Genomic DNA, 22,946 nt, shown 5'->3' with positions numbered 1-22,946 from the left:
TTACATAAAACACTAGAACACCCGTCGAAGGCGAGAAACGAAATATCTCGTTTCGTCGGCGCAACAACATAATTCTGCCGATTCGATCCGCATCGATGGGGATGTCTCGAAAAGAAAAAAAAAGAAAGAAAGGAGAATCGGGGACGAAAAAAAACGGAGAGAGAGCCGAGTTGTATCCGGCGGAAATCCTCCGGTGTAGCGAGATCGAATTCCTGGCCACTCCCGTCTCGCGTGGAATAATAGAACGCTCGGGGGCGAATAATATTTAAGGATGCGGTTTTGCTTCTCTCATTCTCGACGGCAACGGCAGCGGCGAGCAGTGGAATAAGGATTTTATCGTGAATCGCCGTAACGATCGTCCTTACGACGCGATTCGCCACGCTCTCGAGGGCAAAACAGCCGCTCGCGTATTGGCTCGAGTTCAAGCCGAAACGAGACGACGACGGTGCCGGCGAAAAATGCGTACCCTGAAAGCTTCGGTAGTATGTTATTTACGAATCGCTATTAACCCCGCGATGTGACCTACTGCTCTTCTTATCTGAAAATTTTACGCAATAAAATCGGAAACGATAACTCAGGTTTTATATTCGGGACGTAATCTGATTCATCTTATCTGAATGTTCTTACACAATCGGATTTAAAATGAGAACGCTGCTTTTATATTACAGCATGTAGTCTGATGAGTGTAGAGCAAAATAAAGATTTCAATGAGTCTACTTTTGAGAAGATGGCAATCTTGAAATTTAAAGAAAAGTTGATATCTTCGATCGTACTCGAGATTTTAGATATCTCTCGATCTTATTTCGCATCATAGATTCAATTACATTGTAATTTGTGTCGAAAAATAATCATAATTATTTTGCTAACGGTCATTAAAATTAATTACATTTTTATATGATAATTCTCGACACTTAATGACCCTTGTTAATTTATCAGTACTCTGTTATGTAATTGGTAATTGATTGAATGCCACGCGATGTAAGGTGATTACGATACGTATTATTAGTTAATTTAATTGGCCGTTCTCTCTCTCTCTCTCTCTCTTTCTCGCGTAGCATCGCCAGTAACATCGCGTGTAGCAGGCAAATGAGAAGCTAATATAGACGACTATGTACCACGCGGTACATATTGGACCGCATTCAAATCGAAACTCAAACAATGCCGCGGACGTGTTTCCGGGATCGTCAATGGATGCTAAGGAATCTGTGCTAAACGTTTTGCCGCATGTCCCGAAATTACTTTGAACTTTGGCGACCGTCTCGGCCGACGTTTGCTGTACACATACAATCGGTACGACGGTACGGCAGAGGAATGGCAAACAATGTTATGTCAATTTAATCAGACATCGATTTTCCGACTGGTATGAAACATATATGCGTATTTGTGCTTTTATGAATGGACATATGTAAGAGAGATGTTATCGGATCTATTTGTTCCTTTACTTTGCCTTTAGAAAGTTAAAAATATTTTAACTCTTATTTTCTAATGAAAATCTTTCGATATTGATTGTGAGAAAATAATAGAGGAAAGAAATTGAAAATGGTTTGAAAATTTACCTGACGAGTTTCCTGCTGTTTGTGTCGTCTCTGTTGATAGCTCTGAAATCAAATCCAATTGTAATGATTAATGATTGAATAATTGTTATGCGCGTGCGATATACATATACATATATATATCAAATATAATGAAATAATATTAGTTGAGCGGTAAGATGCGCACTAATCATTTTCTGCGAGTTACATAATTTTATAATTGCGTCGGTGACAGTATCGCTCTTGCGGCAAATTAATTAAACGAGTTTCTCTTCGTCGCCGGTCAATTCCTTCGAAATTTTCCATAAGGGCCGTAATTCCGTAAAGAGGTTACGGCAATGCGACTCTTACTGAAAGTGGCTTTAACTAGTTAAAGTCCATCCCTTGTCGACGGGAAATACCTTTAACCGCGTCGTCGCAGTCGACAATGCCAGGGTCTCATTGGGATACCGATATATCGATATTATAGAGGAGTGCAAAAGCGATTGTAACACAACAGAGAGAAGAGAGAGAGAGGAGAGAGAGAGAGAGAGAGAGAATTTCCCTTTATTACCAACTCTGAAATTATCTATATTACTAACACTGTCTCAAACTAAACCGTCTAACTTGTGTACATACTTGAATCTTCTCTATCAAACATTATTTAAACAATAATTCTCGTACTCAAAATTTGTATGAATACTTATATATATTATTTTAATTATATTTGTAATATAAATTATATTGTAAAAAAATTTGTATAAATAAATTTTTACAAGTAAGTTTCTTGTCTCAAGAAACTTATAATATAAGTACATATTTTTCTTCAATATTAAAAAGTATATATTTGCAATGGCTGGATCGATCCGTTCTCAGTGCGCCATGGTTACAAGCCAGAATCTTGCTCTAGGGTTAAATCTATCTATCTCGCGAAACGAAGCGCTCTTCTAAATGCGGAGAAATCGATCGTTGCGGTTTCGCTCGCTCGCTCGCTTGTTCGCTCGCCGCGAAGCAAATTCTCGACGCGAACTGTCGGAGGCGAACGTGTTCCGTCGTTAAAAATGTAAACTCCAACGATCTTATAAGCGCGGGCATAGTTCATTTGCCTCATAAAGGCGAAACTAATGGTCGGCGCGAAGTTATGTATCCCCTATTGGCTCGCATTCAAGTCGAAATTCAAACCGCGCCGTGAAACGCGCGACATGATCACCGGTCGGTTTGTTTACGACCCTAGGTTGAAGCACGAAGTCAGCTTGTCGAATTATTAACCCTTTCGTTATCGGGCAAAATTTATGCAAAACGTCGATGATTTTAGGCAATTTCGTGTATTTTAAAAGATTAATGTGTCTTTCTGCAGTATTGTAAAGCTTCTCGTTGTAAGATGGGCGCATTATACATTTTGCGATCGATTATCTATAAATTGCTTGAAGAATTAAAAGTTCATTTTTCTTCAAAACTTTAAATTTCTTGGGAGCTAAAATTTAATCGTGTATAACTGCTGATTTACTTTATTATCAATAGTTTTATTATAAAATTAATTGGTAATTATCTAAAGAAAAGGAATGAGTTTATAATACAAAGAATAATAACAAAACGTTATATTAAGTCATGTAGAAACATTTTTGATGAGTTAATACAAATAATTATCCAGCGTAAACTTATAAATTGCAATATTTTACATATATTTTTATTTTTATATAACTTATTTCATAGTAATCGCAATAAAACGATTGAGATGACAAATCGATGACGATGAATCACAAACGTGGAAATAGCGCGCATTCCTACGTATCGTTACATTCTCGAATCGGCATTGAAACGATGTCGTGAAACAGGTACGTGAGATCACCGTAGGAATCGAGATATTACCGCCACCGGTGGGAAGCCGGAACATTTGAAAAGAATTTTATTTTCTCATGCATTTTTCTATCTATGAAGCATTCGTAGTGCTAAAATGTAACATCGAATCATCGTACCATCGAAGTACATTCGTTTTTGTAAAGGCGAATTATTGCCGGCTAAAGATATGATATAACAAAGATTTTAAATAAATTATGTGAAGAAATAATATAAGCTCTATCATTGAAGAATTTCTTTTTTCTTCGCAAAAATCTACATGTGTGTATTTATTACAGTCCTAAAAATTTATATAGATTTGAAAAACAGAAATAATTCTGATTAAAACAGAAATAATTAAAGACGCAGATTTATTTTAAAACTTTTGAAAATAAATTTGTAAGTTATCATTTATTACCAAAATTGTCATGTTTTAATAAAACTATGATGTTTAATTTTTTAAATATGACGTAATTTACATATTAAAATTTTTATTTTTTTAATCATTTAAAAATCTTCAATAATATTTCAATTTCGATATTTAATATAATCACAAGGCATAATAATTAGCCAGAAGCTTTTGTTAAAATTCCATCACAGTAGAATGTTAATTATGATAATTAAAAGAGGGAGAGAAGAGAAAGGTAGTTATCAATTCTTATCGGAGAAAATACTCGCGCCTGGATTAGACTCGCGTCATTAGAAATCTTGTCACGTGGAATAAATGGACTAGACATTTCCATTCTTCGGACAGAGAAAAATGAATCTATAATTTCTACAATCTGTGATCACAATTTTCTTACTTATCCTGGAAGAAATGTCTCGCGTATAAATAGCAGATTAAGTTAATGATGAATTAATACACAAAACGTATAACACTCTTCGTATATACAAATTATTGAAGATTTCCAAAAATTGCCGTTCCTTTTTCTTCGAAAAAAATTTAGATATAATATTATATTATAAAAATATTTTATTTAATCACTCTTGGATTAAAAAACCAATTGTTTTTGAATTTTTATAAAACAACAATATTTTTTTCATAATCCAATATTTTTTTCATATCGATATTTTAGTTTTTAAATTTTAATTTTTCATTGTAATGTTAACTTCTCTTTCTTTTCGCTCGCCTCGGTCTCTTCAGTGAAAACTTTACTATTCACAAACGTATTTAGACTCTTAGAATTCTAGAAAGCAGGCTGAAGTTACAATGGCGGTCGAGAAAGCAATTCTAGTCGTAAAACACCACAACGATGTCAGTGGTGGTGCAAATTATCGGTTGTACGATTCCGACAATTTAGCGTTTCATCGTTGTACGACGACACGACGCTATTCAAATCTCGCTCCTGTCTTTGCTCCCCGCTCCACCGTGGCGTAGTAAAACAAATCCTTTTATCCCGAACGACGCGTTTCGTCTCCTCGAAATCGTAGCCGCGTTCATCCCGTAGGATGTGTTCGGGATGAAGAGTGTAGAGAGAACGACGCAATTCTACGTTGACGGAGAATACTTTGTCGGGTTACAGGAGGGAGGGAAGGAGCAGGCCGAGGCACATTGCGCAACGCAGCACGTCTGCATTCTGCTCCCCCTCCCCCCTTCCTCTCCTCCTATCACCGTCTTCCGCCCCGTTATCGTCCTCGCTGCCGCCGGCGATGGCTACAGACGGCGCATAAGCCACTCGTCATTATTTCATCGAAGTCGGTGGCTGGTTCAACAGGTACATATCTAGCGCAATATGCCTGCCGCGGTCTCGATTCTGTCGTCTGAGAAAAGAAAGCGGGACAACGGACAGGGTCACCGATACGCGGGAGGATGCTTGCATACAGGATGTCGCAAAAGTGGAGCGCAGATATTATTCCGTGTTGGTTGGTTGATTTTGTCTTGAGCGCGCAGCTCTTTTATATTAATTTCTGCATAGATTTCAACGTGTTAAATATTTTCATAAATAACGAGGATACAACGTGCTCTAAATTTCAAGTTGGAAGTTCAAAATTAAATTTACTTATGTAATTGCCAGTGCGAAAAATACACTGAAACAAAATATTTTACCGTTCAATCGTTTGTATCGTCTCTATCATTTTTATTCCTCGCACTTTTAAAAAATATAGGCGATTTTTTTTATGACACCTATATCCTTGTGCATATCATTGCTCTATATCTTTCTACGATGCATGTGATGCCGAGACGAGAGAATGTCGAACACGAGGAGCTCGACGAAACTGGCTTCGAGCCAGAGCATTACTTCTGGGAAGGGTTAAAAGAAAAAGAGTCAGAGGAGACGATACATACGTGAGAGTGAGAAAATGGAAAATGAGAAAAAGAAAGAGAGAAGGGAGAAACAGGGACCGAGGGGCCGGTAACCCGAATGAATATTTAATTTCTGCATATCTCACCCCGGTAAAGTTCAGAGCAACGGGATGGCCGGCTCACTCCCAAGAGGATAGAAGGAAGAGCCCCGTGTCCCTTGTACTTCCTAGCAGTCCCCGTGATATAGGGTAGACACTCCCGAGGATCTCTCTCGCCACCGCTACCGCCGCCGCTATTACCCTATCCCGCACAACCCCCAATCCTTTCCCACTCTATCCGGAGAGCTCGCTCTGCCGGCTGCTTTCCGCCGCGGTCGCTCGTGGCCGAAGGGCCAATTACGACCTTCCTTACGAGAAGGCGGAGACGAGGGTGAGCAGGATGGAAAAATACCGGGAGAGAAAGAAAAAGAAATGACGACGAGAGACGGTGAGAGGAAAGAGGGGAAAGACGAGAGTGCAGCGAGTGCCTGAAGAGCGTAGAAGCAGGGGATGGTCGAGAGAACGAAAGGTCGTGAAGAGCCGGGGATAGTCCGGAGGGTTGGTTCTAGACGAAAGTATTTCCACCGAGATCTGGATCTTAGACTCGATGGACCGCAGACCATCTAGGAGAGGCGGAATATGGACGCGCCGTCGACAGAGTGGGGTTGGAAGGAGATGCAGGGACAAGGGAACGAAATGGAGGTGCGGTCGAAAGTTTCAGTGGAAAGATAAAGGCGCGAGCGAGATCGATTAGTGCGCCCAGGGTAACGAAAGAGTAATTTATAGTGAGCAAAAGCGACGGGGGCTCGAAAGGGAAGCAGAATGGAATAGTAAATTAGCGAGAGAGAACGAGGACGGAGACCATGGTTAAGAGAGAATGAAGAATTGACGAGGAAGGAGGGAAAAGGACGGTTGAATTGGTCGCAGAAATATTTAATTCCGCATTCTACGGTTTGTACAGGTCGACGACGCGCGAAACGTAATTTATATATACATATAGATATACACACACAATCTGAGATAATAATGCACTTTTTTAAATGAGACTCTCGCTCTCGATGGAGGCTAGATAAAAGAACGAAGAGATAAGGAGAAAAGAGCTTTAGGGAGCATCAAAGCCGGACGAGATTGGACGCTAAAAATGTACATAGCAATTGGACAAAAGAAAAAGCGAACGGAGGCTGGTAAGGAAGGATGGAAGCAAAAAAGGCCTCCGTGACGGGCGTTGAAGGAAATCCCGAAAAAACACAAATAACAATCAACGAAGGAGATCGGCAAAAAGGGGAAAAAAGACACGTGTACAAAAACCGTCGTGACAAGTAATTCGGGGTGTCGAATGCGAGTCGAAAGATAATCCCAGAGCAGTTGCTGAAACCCCATAAGATTTTGTCTGAGGAATTTTTTTGTTGTCGTGTCAAACACAGAATATAACGTTAATCTGTGAATTTATGATTTCTCACGTAATATTTTCCTTTATAATTTGCATGCAATTTATGTTAGATTATGTCAATTATTATATTATTAATTAGTTAATAGGTTAAAACAGTTACTTAAATTTTCAATCAATTTTTTATGTATTTCATTTATATCCCGCTGTCAATCTTAAAAACTTAAATTTATCTTTAGTTTATTTTCGATCCAACTTTAATTCAAATTTAAATATTCGTAAGTGTATCGAGTTTTAAGAAGTCATATTACACATCACATCTAATCGTTATTAGATTTAATCTTAAGATAAACCGGAGATGCCTCTATTTCTCTATCTAATAAATAGGAAAAGTCTTGGACGTCGAGGGAAAGGGCCAGTCATCGCGACGAAGAAAAATGCGACGATCTCGTAACTCTTCATCTCAACCACGCGAAAATCCTGGAGTGGTCGTGTGGTTACGAGCGCGAGATACTCCGGATACACAGTGGCCATTGGTGGCGGTCGACACCAGTCAGAGGGACACGAAGTAGAATGCAGATATAAAAAGTAAATAAAGAAAAAGTAAATGAAAATGAGGAAGCTACCAACTGGGGACGGTTGAAAGGAGTATAGCCGGCGAGGGTGGAGAAGAAAGACAACAATGAAGACGAGGGTCGGGTAAAAAGAAAAGAAGAATATCTACGGAGAGATGGGCGAGAGAAGTGGTGGAAGGGAAAGGGGATGAAGTGGCACGAAGGTACGACGACGACGAATGAAAGAAGGGAGGAAAAAAGAAGAGGAAGAAGCCGAGGCTGGTAATTTGGAGTCGACCATCTACTCAAACCCCGGGTACTAGTGGTGGCCGACCCGCTCCTGTACCCCCTTCGCTAAAATCTGGATCTTACTCGATTTAAGTAGACCTTAAAAGCCGGATAGCTCGTTATAGGATAAAGCATCGTGCACATAATATCCGACCTGATTCGAAAGTATGTCGCGAACATATCCCATTGTCAGAATAAAAGCAAGATTACGCGTATGAACGTGTGAATAGACGAACACATAAGTCGTCTCGGATATAGTATGAGATGTAGGGACTTTGAAAGTCTTATTAAAACAAATATTATCTCACAGACGTGAGTTTCTACATCATTTGAATTTATCATCTTACGAAGTTAAGGTTGTGTTATTTTTAGAAAATTATTCAAGACTATATATATATATATATATAATATCTAGCTTTTGTCAAAACACAGAATTTTTTAATAAATTACACATTACATTAATCAAGGCACAAATTAAAAAATTAACTTGTGCAGTGATATTTAAGTACCCATTATTCCACTAATAATTATATTTCAAAGGATCATGCAATAATAGTATCTTGCAATAATATAGTAATATATTTTAGTCTTTTCCCGACATGTTGACCGACATAATTATAATTCTAATTTTTAGATCTTAAAATAAAATACATTTCCGCAAGAGTTAAGAACCTTTTAATTGCTTCAGTATAATAGTGCTAAATGCGTTTTGTAGAATACGCTGAAACAAGATTAGTTCGCTATCTAATTTTGCGGACGATTATACGGATAGACGGCGAGGCGAAGCCAAAAGCCGCGGAATTAAAATTAGAATTCCAGCGGATGGGATACACGGCAAAAAGTCGGTGGATGAGGTGAGGAGGGATAAAGAGGGGGACGAAATGAGAGACTTCGCGACAGAGAGACAGAAAGAGAGAGATAGGAAGCGTAGGAAGGCTGGGCGAAAATACGAAGAGACGAGAGGATGGCAAAAAAGAAACGATGAGAACGGAGATTGGTAATTCGGATCTAGCCGACTGCGCGATCCAGGGAACCAGTAGTGTCCATCTGGCTGTCTTAAATCTCGATCTTCCGCAATCTAAGTAGCCTCTAAAGCCAGATGGAGTGCCGATACGATAAGAAATACGGTAAGGAAATGGAGAATCCGTAAAGGGGAGTTTGGAAAGGATCGCGAAAAAACAAAACTAGATAAATACTGCTGGAATTTAACCCGAGCGATCAATACCGCGACGCAATTGTGCGGACAATTGGCTGTATAAAAAGGAGAAATTCGAAGAGAAAGAGACTCGTAGGAATTAAAATTGCGACTGCCACGCAGGCGAAAACGCTTACCAGAAAGCGTCTAAGAACACGTCCCAAAGGATAAGGATCGCAACGACCTGTGAGAAAATCGCGAAAAAAAAAAAAAGAAAGAGCTGTTCAACGAAGAGCTAGCCATACGTGTGATATACGAGCCATAGATCCGCACACAAACATACACAGACGCATAAAATAAACGTCTCCGAACGCGATGTGGCGCGCGAGAGGTAAAACCGCCGGAATTAAAATTACAATCTCTGCGCGGAGATATCGCGCGGAGTAGCAAAAAATTAAGCGTAGGTCGGGGAAAATCCCTCAGTCGTTCTCAAATAACCGCGAGACGAAGAATAGAACATGTCAGGAATAGAAATGCGATAATATAGGAAACGATGAAGGATTAAAGAAAGAGAAAGAGAGAGGATGATGACTGGATTTGCGTGGCGAGAGAAACGACTGTTTCCTTTTCCAACATTAGGTGAGGTATCAGTGAGATATCCGTCTACCGTCTTCTATCTCAGCGTTTCTCAAATTGATCTACGCGATGAAAATTTAAAAATATCATTTAAAAATAAATTATTGATTTCGTGGACAATTTCGTTATTGAAATAAATTTTATTGAATATGTTTTCTTTATGAAATAATAAATAATTCATTATTTATTATTTCATAAAGGAAACACATTCCATAATTCATTATTTATTATTCTTTCCATTTTATCTCTCGAATAAACATCACAAATTAAATTTTATTGCAATTATTTTAATAATGTGTACCCCGTGTTATTATCAATCGTCATTTTTATATATTTTGTTTTTTAAATTTTATTTAATCAATTAATTTAATCATGAATTGCGTGCTTGTGAATATAGAGTTCATAAATTTTATTGAAGTGTAGAAAGAAAAGAAAGCAGATATATTATAGAAAAATTTGAGAAACACGGTTTTTACCCCTTTTTCTATGCGATATGCCAGCAACTTTTACTGATTACGTCGACATTGCATTCGCAGGGGTTGCCAAGGAGGCAGGTTATCATCCCGCGAAAAAATCCGGAAATTGGAATCTTAAATCGATCTAAATTCTCTTTATCGCCAAAAGATTCATCGAAAGATTCGAAGAAATTTCCTTTAGAAATCGTCATATCGGTCCACGTGTAAATGTAACGATTGACTTTTCGTCTCTCCTCCATTCCGTGCGACGCACGATCTCTCGAGATTCGATCCTACATCTGGCCAATCGTGCTAGACCGAAGGTCGTCATGATCCGTTCTCATGTTCCCCATCCCCATCTTCGCTTATGTATCGCAAATTGGTTTCGCCTAATTGGATTAGCAAGATTAGAACGACCGTATCTTGGTAAATGGTGCAGAAGTATGTAAGGATTCAAATTTTGTAATCCCCTTTAAGCGCTCCTCAAGACCTGCATTGTGTTGTTATTTATATTACAAATTTCTGATATATTTGTTACTTCCGCAGCATGTTTTTTTTCTCTTTTGAGAAATACCGTTTTAAATCAACGCGCCTGTTTGATAATTATGATGGAAACTATAGCGAAATATGCTACGTATCGTGGCACGACGCATTATTTAGTAGGACTTAATAAATCCGCTTCCTTCTCTCCCCATCTGTCCCAACGGATTATGAATTCTGTTGGCTTTTACGCCATCGGATATGTATATACGAGATGAGAGATACACCAACAGTGAAAGCGATTTGCTCTATTGGGTATAATGTGCAGTAAATATGAAATCGAAATTCGGCGCGACAACCGTATTTAACGTGAAAAAGAAATAGAGGTAAAGATAGATAGATAGAGAATCTGCGATAGATTCGTCGCGGAGGATTTACCGATAGTTGTAGAAGATTTATAGATAGTCGATTACATGCCTCGCTTGCGTATTGCGCGCTTTGAATACCAAAGCTCGGAATACATGTACAACGGCATCGGTAACGAGTGGAAGCCAAAGCGAAAAATTTTTGCGAAAACACGTGATGGGAACCGAAGATCATGAGCTTGAACTTTGAGATTAATTTCATGTATATAATTATATATAATAGATAGCGAACGCGATCACCGATGTCACAGTTTACAACTGCACTGGAGAGAATAGAATAAACATTTGTGTAAATATTTAAGCTTTAAATCATTTCAGATATCATATGTGCATGATAAAAAATTTTTATTTGCTGGAAATCAATTCTGCATAGTTAAAAACCGCGAGAAAACTGCGGTATATGATAAAAATTATGGTATATGATAAAAAAAAAACAAAAACGAAAATTACATGTTCTTTTAATCTATATATAAATTAAACATATAACACTCGAAATTTTTTATATTTTTCTGTAAAGTTAAAAAGCAATAGTAATTTTTTAAAAATTATAAAATAAAGTGTACTATACAAACTAACTGTACTTTTTCACTTTCATTTTTCTTTACGATTTCAATATCTCTCTCTCCCTCTCTCTCTTCTAATTAATATTCGCCATTTAATATCAACGCCGATAAAATGCTCAACGTACGCGCCACACAAATATTTGCAAGCGCAATCTGCGAACCGCCGACGACTGAATTTGCAACGCAACTACTCGAAATTAAACGCAGTCCCTCTCTTATTTCGACAATCCGCTCGCTCACCACAACTGACGCGAGAGACGAGGAAGACAACGCCCAGTAGAGAGATTTATTCAAGTTGCATTCTAGATTGCATGACCTTGGAATAGAATTAAATTTGATGAGATAATTTCCCTCATTTTCTAAGTAGTATTAATTATAATTATAATTTTTATTTTTATTAGTATAAATTATAATTTTATATATTGCCCTATATTCTTCTAAAAATATTTTTAGCCGATACATATATGTTTACGATATATTTTTAGTCGATACATATATGTAGCTTGTAACATTTAACGGGAAAAGAATGAAGAAAATGCAAAATCGCGAATAATAAAAATCAATTAAATCAATATACATATAATAATAAAACTGCACGAAGCACATACCTCAGAATTGAACTATATAAGGGATCCTTGATATATTTACTTTATGCACAAAATGCCGATATTCGGCATCGCTTCCCAGATGTCGATGCCTAGTTTCGATAACAGCAAAGTAAGCATTCCCCGCCTATTGGCGGCCAGATGTCCTCGAATCCTAAATATTCGTACGATTCCATCGACTAGCCGGCTCGATCCCGCCGGTCTCGGCGTCGCATCCGCGCGGTAATCCTGTTTACAATAGCTGATTGCAATAAAATTTACATGCACCGGCGCTGTGAATTTACATGCGGCGGCAGTTAAATTCATGCGCGTCGCGCGCGCTGCACGCAATTTACATACGCCATACGGGGGAGCCCCGAATTTTATGCCGCGCGCAGCGTTCACACGTGCTTCATTTCCCGCCCCTTCCCCGTCACCCACCCCTCACCGGTCGCTCATCACGAGCTGGCGAGCGTGTGTGTGTGTGTCTCTCTAATTTTTGTTTTTTTTTTAGACGTATCTGAAAAAAGTTTCGGTACGGTTTGAACCAATTCGCGATATCGGGCGACAGCGAAAGAGAAACGCGCTCGTGTCGCGCGCGGGCCGCGATACCGCGATTTACTGTCCATTTATCTGCGCAAGAATCGCCGAGTGATAAATTTCGAGTATCGCGCTTAAACGAGCGTACCGTTTTACCGCCGCTGTTCGTCGTGGGAAAAAAGCGACTCATTATCCGGATTCGCGTAATTTTAAGCGCGAAATTCACCGGCAGCACGGCCGACCCGATTATGGTCGACCCCTTTTATGTTTAAAAGGAGGGGAAAGAATTCTAAAATGAATTATATTTTCGAACTGAATGAACACTGAATATAAAGCTAAGAACGCAAAGAATCTTTCCGCTCCACAATTAGCAATTCCCTTTAAAATGTAAAAAAAAATTATACATACATTGAAGAATATTTCTCCACTACAATAAAATTATTTTATTTTTCGATTAAATAATAGGGAAATAAATGCAAATTTAATCCTTCCAAATTTAATCCTTTCGATTTAATCAAAATTTGACAATAATTGATAATATTTTTACGAGTTCAAAGAAATATGATTTCAGATTTCAGATTTCAGATTTCAGATTTTTCAGATTTGCTCTAATTAATTTTTAAGAAAATTATTTAATCATTCGCATTTAATATTCATCTTCGCAAGAGCTTCCATCATCCGATGACAGACAGATTTTAAGATATTCATTCCGAATAATCATTCGCGAATTTAGCCGCGAGGGAATTAGCGAATATAATTCGATCTGCTTAATATATGATTAAATTGGCTCATACATGTAATTTGAAAACAACATTTCTCGACAATTAATTCTTAATCAGATAGATAGACTCAATCAAATTACACGTATGAGCTAATTTAATCATACATTAAGCGGATCGAATTATATTCACAAGTCCCTTCACGTCCGATCGAAATTCGCGACGACAGATTGCGAGGATCGTAATTTCCAGCGAACGCCACCGATAATCGAGATTATCCTCCTTCTAGTCGCCCACTATGTCGCGTAATGCGCTTCGTAAAACGTTCCGTCCGGGTAATCGGCGAGTTATCGAGAATCCTCGTTTATCCCCTCGCGAGAAGAACGCGCGTTAAATCGCTCGCCGTTCTTCTCGGGAGAACAATATCCTCGTCGATACGCCCGTTTCACGCCGATATTATCGGACTGGATTTTATTATTTCAGCTATAACGTTTATCGTCGAAAAAACATTCACTATGTCGGATACGTATCCACTCCTGCATCAAGCATACAAATCTCAAGTCGTGCAATTTTGAGTCTCAAAACGTTCGACTAACATTTATCGTCGAATTTTTATTGCACTACGATATAAAGCGCCCAATTTCCGTATGCGACCAAATACGATGCGAGTTTCGAGATCGGTTTCCGGTTAGACGAAAGTGATCGGCAACAGACGCTTCCGTTCGACGCGCGAATGCGAGTTTTGACGTCTGATACGACCGGCGTTCAAGTTTATTTCATAACCGATCGATGTAACCTCGTTACAATTGAAGTATCGCGAGCGATACCCTACAACTTCATTGATTTCACCTATCTACAAAGTTTTGTCGTGGTTAAAATATAATCAACTTTCTCCGTGCACAAGTAATCGTCTGTCTTATTTGTAATCTTGGATATCAAATTCTCTCTTGATTAAATTACAAATTAAATTTTCTTCGAAATTTATCTAAGCTTCAATCTATAAAAATTAAGCGTAAATTGAAAATATATCTTGAAAATGTTTGTAGTTTCAAATATTATTTCATTAAGATCCTAGAATGCAATATAACGAAAGTTCTACATGTTTGGCAAAAAGTTAGATGTTAACAAGAAAGACGGCGATGATGGATAGCCTATGTAAGTTCATTCGATATTAAAATCGTCCGCAGTTAACAACCGTGTGCATATCGTAATGTCTCAATCCAAACGGAAAGACGACAGGATGAAAAATAGATGCGATAAATGCACGTTAAAGTCTGCATACAGAGAAACTGCAATCAGGATAAATTGGCACGTTCAGATCGCGATCTAGAGTCTTATTCTACTTTTCCACCGCGACAACTGTTCCCGGTTGTGTGTATAACCTTGGTCTCCTTTATCGTACCGCGAATGTATATAATTAAGGTACAACTAAGGTAGAAGCATGTCGACTTTACCTTGCATTATTGAGAAGCTTAACTTCATGTTCTAAATGTTGCAAACCTTATCGAATCAAAATTAAAAATTAAAAAAAAGCGCGCTGAAAAATTTAATTGATATAAGAGTAATAGTGTCTAATAATAATGAATTAAATAGACAACAGTTTAAAAAAGCAAATTATAGAAAGAGGTGCTATATCGATTAAAAAGTATCGATTAAATTTACACATTGTGAACTCGTTTATTGTCATGTTTTCTCAACAATGTCACGTTTACCCAAAGTTTTTAAACGAAACTTAAACCGCTGTTAGGTAACATATCGCGTTTCTGGATTAAAAAAAGAGATCTCGAACACCGTGATATCAAAGGAGAGCCGACAGACGCGAGACGTCACGTACACGTTGCAAAAAGGCCGGAAAGACCTGATAAAGCATGTTTTAAGAAGAAGGAGTAAACGTCGGGGCTCTCGAGTATGCTGTGTACAATGCTTCGCGCAAATAATCGCGGCACATTATTTAACAGATTAAAAATAGCTTGGGAAAAGCGAACGGAACATTGTGTACTTAACTTATTCGCGGATAAGAAAAAGTAGAAAGAAAGAAGCATATAAAGGAAGAAAAAAGAAGATGCTTTGCAGAGAGAATTTACGCTTCTTGCGTTTTTCACAAAGAGAGGTTAAAAAATGAAGATGTTTCGAGACTATCTCGAAAATGTTTCGATTAAATATACACAATATATACAGTATGTATTGTGTAGATCTATATTTAATCGAAGCATTGCGACTGTGTATATATAAAGAGAGAAAGAGAAGGGAAGATCAATTATTAAATTTCTTTAAATTTATATAACTTTTGTGCGTCTTTCTGTAGAGATATATTTAATCTTTATAATTTCTATCATAACTTTAATTTATATTCTCTTGTTCCGGCACGTTTATTTGTTATGTAGATACATATTGCATCCTCCATTATTACCTTATAACTGCCGACTCACTTTTGTATATTGTACATAACAGTTGTGCTTTGCTTTTTGTTCTTGGAGGGATTTATCCTAGAACATAATAAATTTCTCTCTCTTTCTCTGTTTCCCTTCCCCTCCCCCCCTCTCTCTCTATCTCCCCGTTCCTTCCCTTTTCCCTTCCTCTCTAGCTTCTCTCGATGCGGTGCCATACACAAACACAGCGATGCAACGCGATACAGGATGTGAATCCTATATTACAACCACCGGCAGGCTGTTACCTCTGGGTTCTTGTGCAACGTGCATGGAAACATAATGGGCGCATAGTGGTTGGCTGACTGTTACATTATTAAGTAGTTGAGTGCACGTTAGCTGCGAAGTGCTGTCAGCCTCCATTCAGATGCGGCCCGGGCGAAACCAGTAATTTGGCGTTAGCCGGAAGGACGAAAGTTTCCGAGGGAGAGGGATGGGGAAAAAGAGAGCGAGATCGGGGGTTCCCCTTAATCGATTATTCTCTCGCGGCCATCGCGATAAACAATGTTGGAAAACTTCGGGAGGAGAAGGGAGGGGGGAGTATTATCCCCCATGCCCCCATCGGTTAGATAGGTAACCGCGGCACAGTCCAGGGAATTTTCGAACGTTGCAGAAATAACGGGTAGGAAAGAGGGTAAGCGCGGCCAATAGGAAGATCTTTTTATTCTCCCTCCGTCGCGTCAGCGGCGATCCGATTAAAAATAAATTCCGCAAATGCTCGCGTCTTGTAATGGCGGACTACGGACGAAGATAAGAGTTCTTAAGGAGACTGTTTTGTCTATTACATTGCATTTAATGAGAAGCTCCTGTCGCAAGATGCGAGATAATATCCGCGTTGTACTTATGACTCAAAGTTGTGGATTTACATATATATATATATATATATATATATATATATATATATATATATACACACACCTTTAGATAGCTATTTAAAGAAATGTAAATGTTAATTAAGATATTTATAAAAAATTATTATATTAAATATATTTAAATAAATATTTATAATCGCTTTTTCTCTCCCTTAAAAAGCCTACTTTTCAACAATATACCGTGGACGAACCCACGATTTTCGAAAAGAATATATTATTTTTTTGCTCCTTTTCCTTTCATATTCTTTTCTCTATGAGAGGCGAATTTATAATATCAAAAAGGTTAATTCCAGGTCTCGAGAAACCTCGACGACGCGGTTTCTCGCCCGTCGGTCTCCTCGACATGACGACGAGGGCGAGGCGGGCGAGGCTCGTTATCGATTTCGCGAATGCCGCCGAGAGAGTGACTTAGCCTATTCGTTGTATAGGAGAGACGGCGGCAACGGTGACGGTGTAGTGCGCTTATCTGTCGCCGCGCGCAATAAGACGAGGGGCCGCGCTTTACGCGTCATAGATTCTATTATATTTCTCCTGCTCGCGAGTGGCATTAGAGAGCGTATCTACCGCGCCAGCATTTTATCGCGCTCGACAAAACACGTCCCATTGCCAGTACCGCGGAAATGTACCTACCTACCAATGTATCTTTACATTCGGCAATGAAGTGTCCCTGTCGGCCACAAATCATCGAATTTTGACACTTTTGATAAAGTTATTAATTTTTCGATTAAAGTCTTTTAGCGCGGTTTATTCAAGTTAAATTAATCATTTAATCGGCATTCAAACACTGTGTGAAAATCCAAAAGAAAATATTTCTTTCAATGAAACGAGAGCTAAAGTCGACGTCTGTAATATTTTAATCAATATTGAAATTTTATCAAGTTTATGGAAGTTTGCGATTTCTTCAAGTAATAACCATCGACATTAATATTTCGCTCGTATCGATATTCGATCAAAGGCGGTCCTCTAATTGAACCCCGAATCAGGATAAAGGACGAGCACGTTCTCTTAGACCAGCGGTCAGCTCTAATCTTCTCCGCACTTCCTCTTCCTGGGAAATTCCATTATATTCCTGGCCAAAGGAACGCGCGCTTTAATGCATCTCCGTTGCATTTCGCGAAACCGAATACACCGTCGTCCCGTGTCCCGTTCTGTCCTATCCTCTCGGCCATTCTTCCACCGCCGACCTTCGCTGGCACGATACGTCGACGGAAACGGAAGGCGAGCTCTCGCGCGAAAAATACGCGACGCAGAGATACCGAGGAGCAGCCGCGGCCCCGGCGCTTCTACGCCCGCGGTCATGTTTTCGTAATTAATCGGGCGCGATGTTTAACTTTAGGCTTTTAGCGCGGTTTAATATTTCAGACCGCGCGTTTTCGCAACGCCGGCAGTTTCGCGCCGAGTCCGTATAGCAGAGAGAAATGCGTCGCAATTTTTACGCGCTCGTGTCCGCTGTCGGGGAAAAAAAGAGATGAGAAACGTACAATAAAACGCGCGACGTTATCTCTCGCGCGTTATTAATGCGATAATCGACATGAAAATATCGCTTCCACGTTGATATTTTTTCATTCCGCTCCATTCCACTCGCCGTACGGTAGACTCGTTAATCTTAATCTCTCCTCGTTGTCGCGAATCTTAATACGAGTTTTTGAGACCGCGGAATATTTCCCGGTATAGAGTTTCCTCGCTAAAGTTCGCTAGGATTGTTATTTCAGTATTTCATTTTGCATATTACGTCGTACGGAAAATTGTAAGAAGATTAATTAATATTCTAAATTATTTCACTTTTATATAACTATGAGAAAGATTAAAGAGATCAAAGAATTCGAGAGAGAGGGATCTCAAGATTATTATTTACCTTCTTTTTAATGCTTTATAATTTTTAATTGTCGACATTGCTTTCTGGGTTTAATCCACGATAGAAATTGTTTTCGTTTTTCTCTCATTATATTGTATGCAATTTTTTTGCAACTCGCAAGACAAGATAAATTCTAGATGATGCATCCTAAGACTACTGCCGAGCGCGTGCCCGAAAAATTCACGAGACCAGACGGGTTTCTCGCCGAGAGGACGAATTATATCACGGCGCGGCGGGGCTGCTGGCAGGCGTAATTCAGCACTCGAGTGGACAGTCTCGTTGCATCAATTACGGATATCCATTAGCCTAATTAAGCCTCGCGACACGCGCGAAACTGCACCGCTCGAAACTCATCCTGATGGGATAGACAAAATGAGAAAGGACGTTGAGAAATAAATTAATAAAAAAAAAATATGAATTAAAATCAAGTGAGAAAAAATATAATACAAAAGGCTTATAATAAAACAGTAAATTAAAGATGAAAGAGAAAAAGGATTGAAGAAAAAAACGAAAATTGTTGTAGTCTGCCGTAGACAGGTTTCGAGAGGGTGTAAACGATGAGAAGAAAGGCGGGAAGGGGCATCGACGTAGACACTGGGGGGTGGCAAAATATACTTTGCCGAAACTTTCGGTGAAGTACAAGCCTCCGTCGCCTTATGGGAAATTACACGATGAGCTCGGCGGATTACCGTAACCTTCCCAAGTAACTTCCCCTTCCTCCCCTTCCTCTCGTTGATCCCCTTTTCCACTTTGTCGAATCATTCTCGAACCCCGTCTCATTTCAGGAAGACTGTAGATTTTCCTTTAAGACACGCCGCGATTTTGCCTTGAACGTATCTAAAAAAATATCGACATACTGTCTCCGAAAAGGTGAAGCGAACGATGATAAATTTAAGGATCAAGCATGAGCGACGGTCTACCAAAAGTGTCTGAATTTTAACAAAGATCAGCTCGATAGTATATACAACAATATATGTATATCGATAGTAATGCATTTTATCTCGACTTGTTTTTATCTCGTAATTTTGTTGCACACTAATTTTTCATAATTGTGTGTATCGTGTATTAAGTTATCAATATTAAATATTAAAAAAAGAAAAAGAAAGAAGATTCTGTGAATAAAATCAATTTAAAATTAATTTCCAAAAAGTCCCATTTCGGTTTCTATTTATATCTTTAAAATTTAATCATTTGTGTATAAAATATATCCATATCTTAAAATTGGAATAAGCAATGTTTTCCTCAAATCTAATTTTGCTTCTAACTTTCATAGCTCCTAGATATATCTTCTCTCTCGCTCTCTATTTCTCTGAGATGTATATCTTTGAATCATGGTCGTTAGAATATAATGATGCATTGGAGCACGACTAGAAACATATGCATAATGCATAATAACGCATATGCTCAGCGGCAGGAAATTCGGTGAGATTGTGAGAGAGAGAGAGAGAGAGAAATTTTAAATTGGATTGAGAACGTGCTAATGAGTTTCACAAATTATCACGCCTCTCGCGTGAATTCGTACTGACATATGCCCGACATTTTGCGTTTTATATCGAAACACCTAACTAATTAATAATTATGCGATTAAATAATGTGGATGTTTTTCTCGTGAAAACGTTAAACGAATGATTTATGGAAATCTCTCAAATTCAGATTGCAATATATATACCGAGGTGAAAGAAATATCTTTCTATTTAAGTATTTCATATCAAGGCACAAAAAATTTAAATTCTGGATTCGAAATTTTTTCAAAAAAAAAAAACAACGATTTGAATTTAAAAAAAAACTTCTATCAGAACTCTAAAATATTTTATACGTGCATAATTTCAGATGTAGAAAAATAATTTGCAATATATATTTTCAAAAAATGTAAAACGTACGCGTCTTTGTTATTTTAAATTGTTTTACAGTCTATTCGAGTTTCATATTAAAATGATAATTTGTTCGTAACATGTAGCACGTGAGAAAATCTTTACCAACACGAATATTTTAATCATTGTATTCGACAACACGTACACAAGTTTTTTCTTTTTTCTCTTAGCTGATTAATATTCGAATCCATGTATTAGAGTAGTGTCGAGAGGAAGTTTCCACGGGAAAGTGACACGTCCGAGACGGCGAATTAATTAGTCGGCGGGCGAACTGATGAAGCCATTAATTACACCGGTTCGAGCAGTCCCCTTGTCTTGCGGACTACCTTGTAAGCAGTGGTCGAACCCGAAATCCCAAACGCGATAAAACAGCGAGTAGCATCGCTCGGATGAACCTGGGACGTCACGGGACGAAACTTGGACGAAACCAGACAATGGTACTCCATTAAGAGCGCTTTCATCTTTGGGGAACGAAGTCGGTCGAGTAGCTTGACGATCCTCGATACTTAATCTCAGCCATTCCTACGTTTCTCGCTCCTTGTCACGACAGGCCGAGCTTATAGGTCGTGATTTTAAGCTCGACTCCGATTTTTAAGCTCGTTCCTTATACGAAAGGAGGACACCGCGGGAGGTAATCACGGAGAGAGGTTTTCGAACGCATCGGACGACAAGAGTTTTATACGAGGTACTTGGCGAACAGAACGATACTTCTCTTGGAAAAGTGAAATAATTTTTTGTAACAGGAATATCAAGATTAATTTTTAAAAATTTTTTAAATATAACAATAATAAAGAAAAAACAGATTCATGCTCTTATTTTGAGCTTAAATTTTCGAATATTTAATATTAAAAACTTTAAAGAGATTAAATAAGCAAATAACATTCAATAAAATTTAATAGAAGTAAAACCATTTTAAAACCATTTTAATTTCGATGAGGATTATCGCTGTACATATGATGTTATATCATTAAAAAAATTAATCTACATTTTAAAACTGCGCGTTTAAGACTAATGGACTAATTAATTAGGTTAAATAAATATCAACTCACCGAATGCCCTCTGGAAATGTCGAAATTCAGCTTGGATTGCTTCGCGGTGACTCGGTGATGCTGGAAAAAGATACAAAAATTCATATTAATCTCAAAAATGTTGGAATTATCATAGACGAGAGAGAAAAAGAGGGAGAGAAGAATAAAATGTTAAATTGAAATGTAAAATTATAGATTCATGCTTTTAACGATAAATTGAAATTTTTCCAACATAACAATGATATATCATTGCACATGCATATACATACTTATATATATGCATATTACATACACAACAATAAATATCATATACTACATTTTGCATTGTATTAAAAATATTAATCACATTACAAGAGATAGAATATTTATGGACCTAACTAATTTTATCCGTCAATTAATTTATCCTGATGAAATTTGTTTTGACTTTTTCTAACGATATACCAGAATTACGCTAGTAACAGAATAATAGAATGTTTATCTAATACCAGAATGAGAGAATAATGTCAGTCTACAGTACAAATATATAATCAGAGATTATGATTGTTGTTACTTATTCAAGCGTACGCTTGCCCGTGGAAGCGCGCTATTGTTCTTGTATGCGCGTATACACGCAAAATGCTAAACAGGAAACGGTCATGTTCTAAACCATATCATGGAAAGGCAAGCATCGCTTGCTCCGATCAACGCGAGAGCATAATTCTGCGCAGGCCTCGATTATGCGATGCGATCACCTACTACCTACAATCTACTACCGCATTACATTATTCACGATTTGAAAAAAAAACCAAGGGAAAACTGTAACTGTAACCGGCGAACCGGATTGACCTGGTCACAAGGCGAGTATCTCATTGACAAAATTCGAACGAAATCGCACGATGATCCTCCATTAAACGCGGCCCCCTCCTAAATCTTTGCTTTGCGGATCCGCTCGAGGATCTCGACGATTCTCGATCCCGACCTACACCAGCATGATCGTACCTGGCCGCTCGTTGCAGAGCAATGGCGAAGAAATGGAGCGAGCAAGACAAGAGGTAGAGAGAGAAGGAAAGAAAGGAATTGCAGGAAGAAGAGCATGGTAAGGAAAGGTGCGGGAATGTTACGTAGATACTTCCAATTCGATCTGCGGTCTAAGCCTTTAATGCCTGCTTATTCGCTCGCCTGGAAGAGGATCCCGAAGAGGTATCTAAACTTTCCGAATGCTCCTCGGAAGAGAGCTAAACGCCGAACGGTTTTGCTGCCACTACGAGGAACACTTCTTCTCCTCACTGATTAAGTCGTGAAGATCGGTTGCCGATCATTAAGCGAATTGCGTCACGACGTCGATATAAAGTATTCATTTCGACGAAAATAAAAATAAAAAATCTAAATGACTTACATAAAAAGTCGTAATTATATTATAAATTTTAAGATTTTCATTAAAATAAATTTCCACATCGATTTAAGATTTTCCTAATTCACTTTTATGTTAACTAAAAATAAGTCATACTGCATACATCAA

The 22,946-nt window shown here is 38.3% G+C and overlaps 1 protein-coding gene and 1 long non-coding RNA gene across 2 annotated transcripts in view; one reads left to right on the top strand and one right to left on the bottom strand.

Annotated features, from left to right (window-relative positions):
* Positions 1–22,946, bottom strand: part of LOC145969263 (uncharacterized) — a 191,755-nt gene that overhangs the window by 48,554 nt on the left and 120,255 nt on the right. Inside the window, exons 3-4 of the mRNA XM_083095231.1 lie at positions 21,470–21,529; positions 1,557–1,598 (exon numbers count right to left, since the gene is read on the bottom strand). Coding sequence (XP_082951357.1) covers positions 1,557–1,598; positions 21,470–21,529 — 102 coding nt within the window. The remainder of the gene's footprint in view (positions 1–1,556; positions 1,599–21,469; positions 21,530–22,946) is intronic.
* LOC145968377 (uncharacterized) lies at positions 14,067–16,676 on the top strand. The gene is made up of 4 exons (XR_014437728.1): positions 14,067–14,299; positions 14,465–14,551; positions 15,144–15,506; positions 15,981–16,676. It is a non-coding gene; the product is annotated as an uncharacterized LOC145968377 (long non-coding RNA).

The sequence above is a fragment of the Camponotus vicinus genome, unplaced genomic scaffold (genome assembly GCF_025532165.1).
Source record: "Camponotus vicinus isolate PSW18456_S1 unplaced genomic scaffold, iyCamVici1.0 SCAF_3, whole genome shotgun sequence".
Classification (NCBI taxonomy): domain Eukaryota; kingdom Metazoa; phylum Arthropoda; class Insecta; order Hymenoptera; family Formicidae; genus Camponotus; species Camponotus vicinus.
Note: the sequence above shows the minus strand (reverse complement) of the source record. Positions and strands in the feature narration are given on the sequence as shown.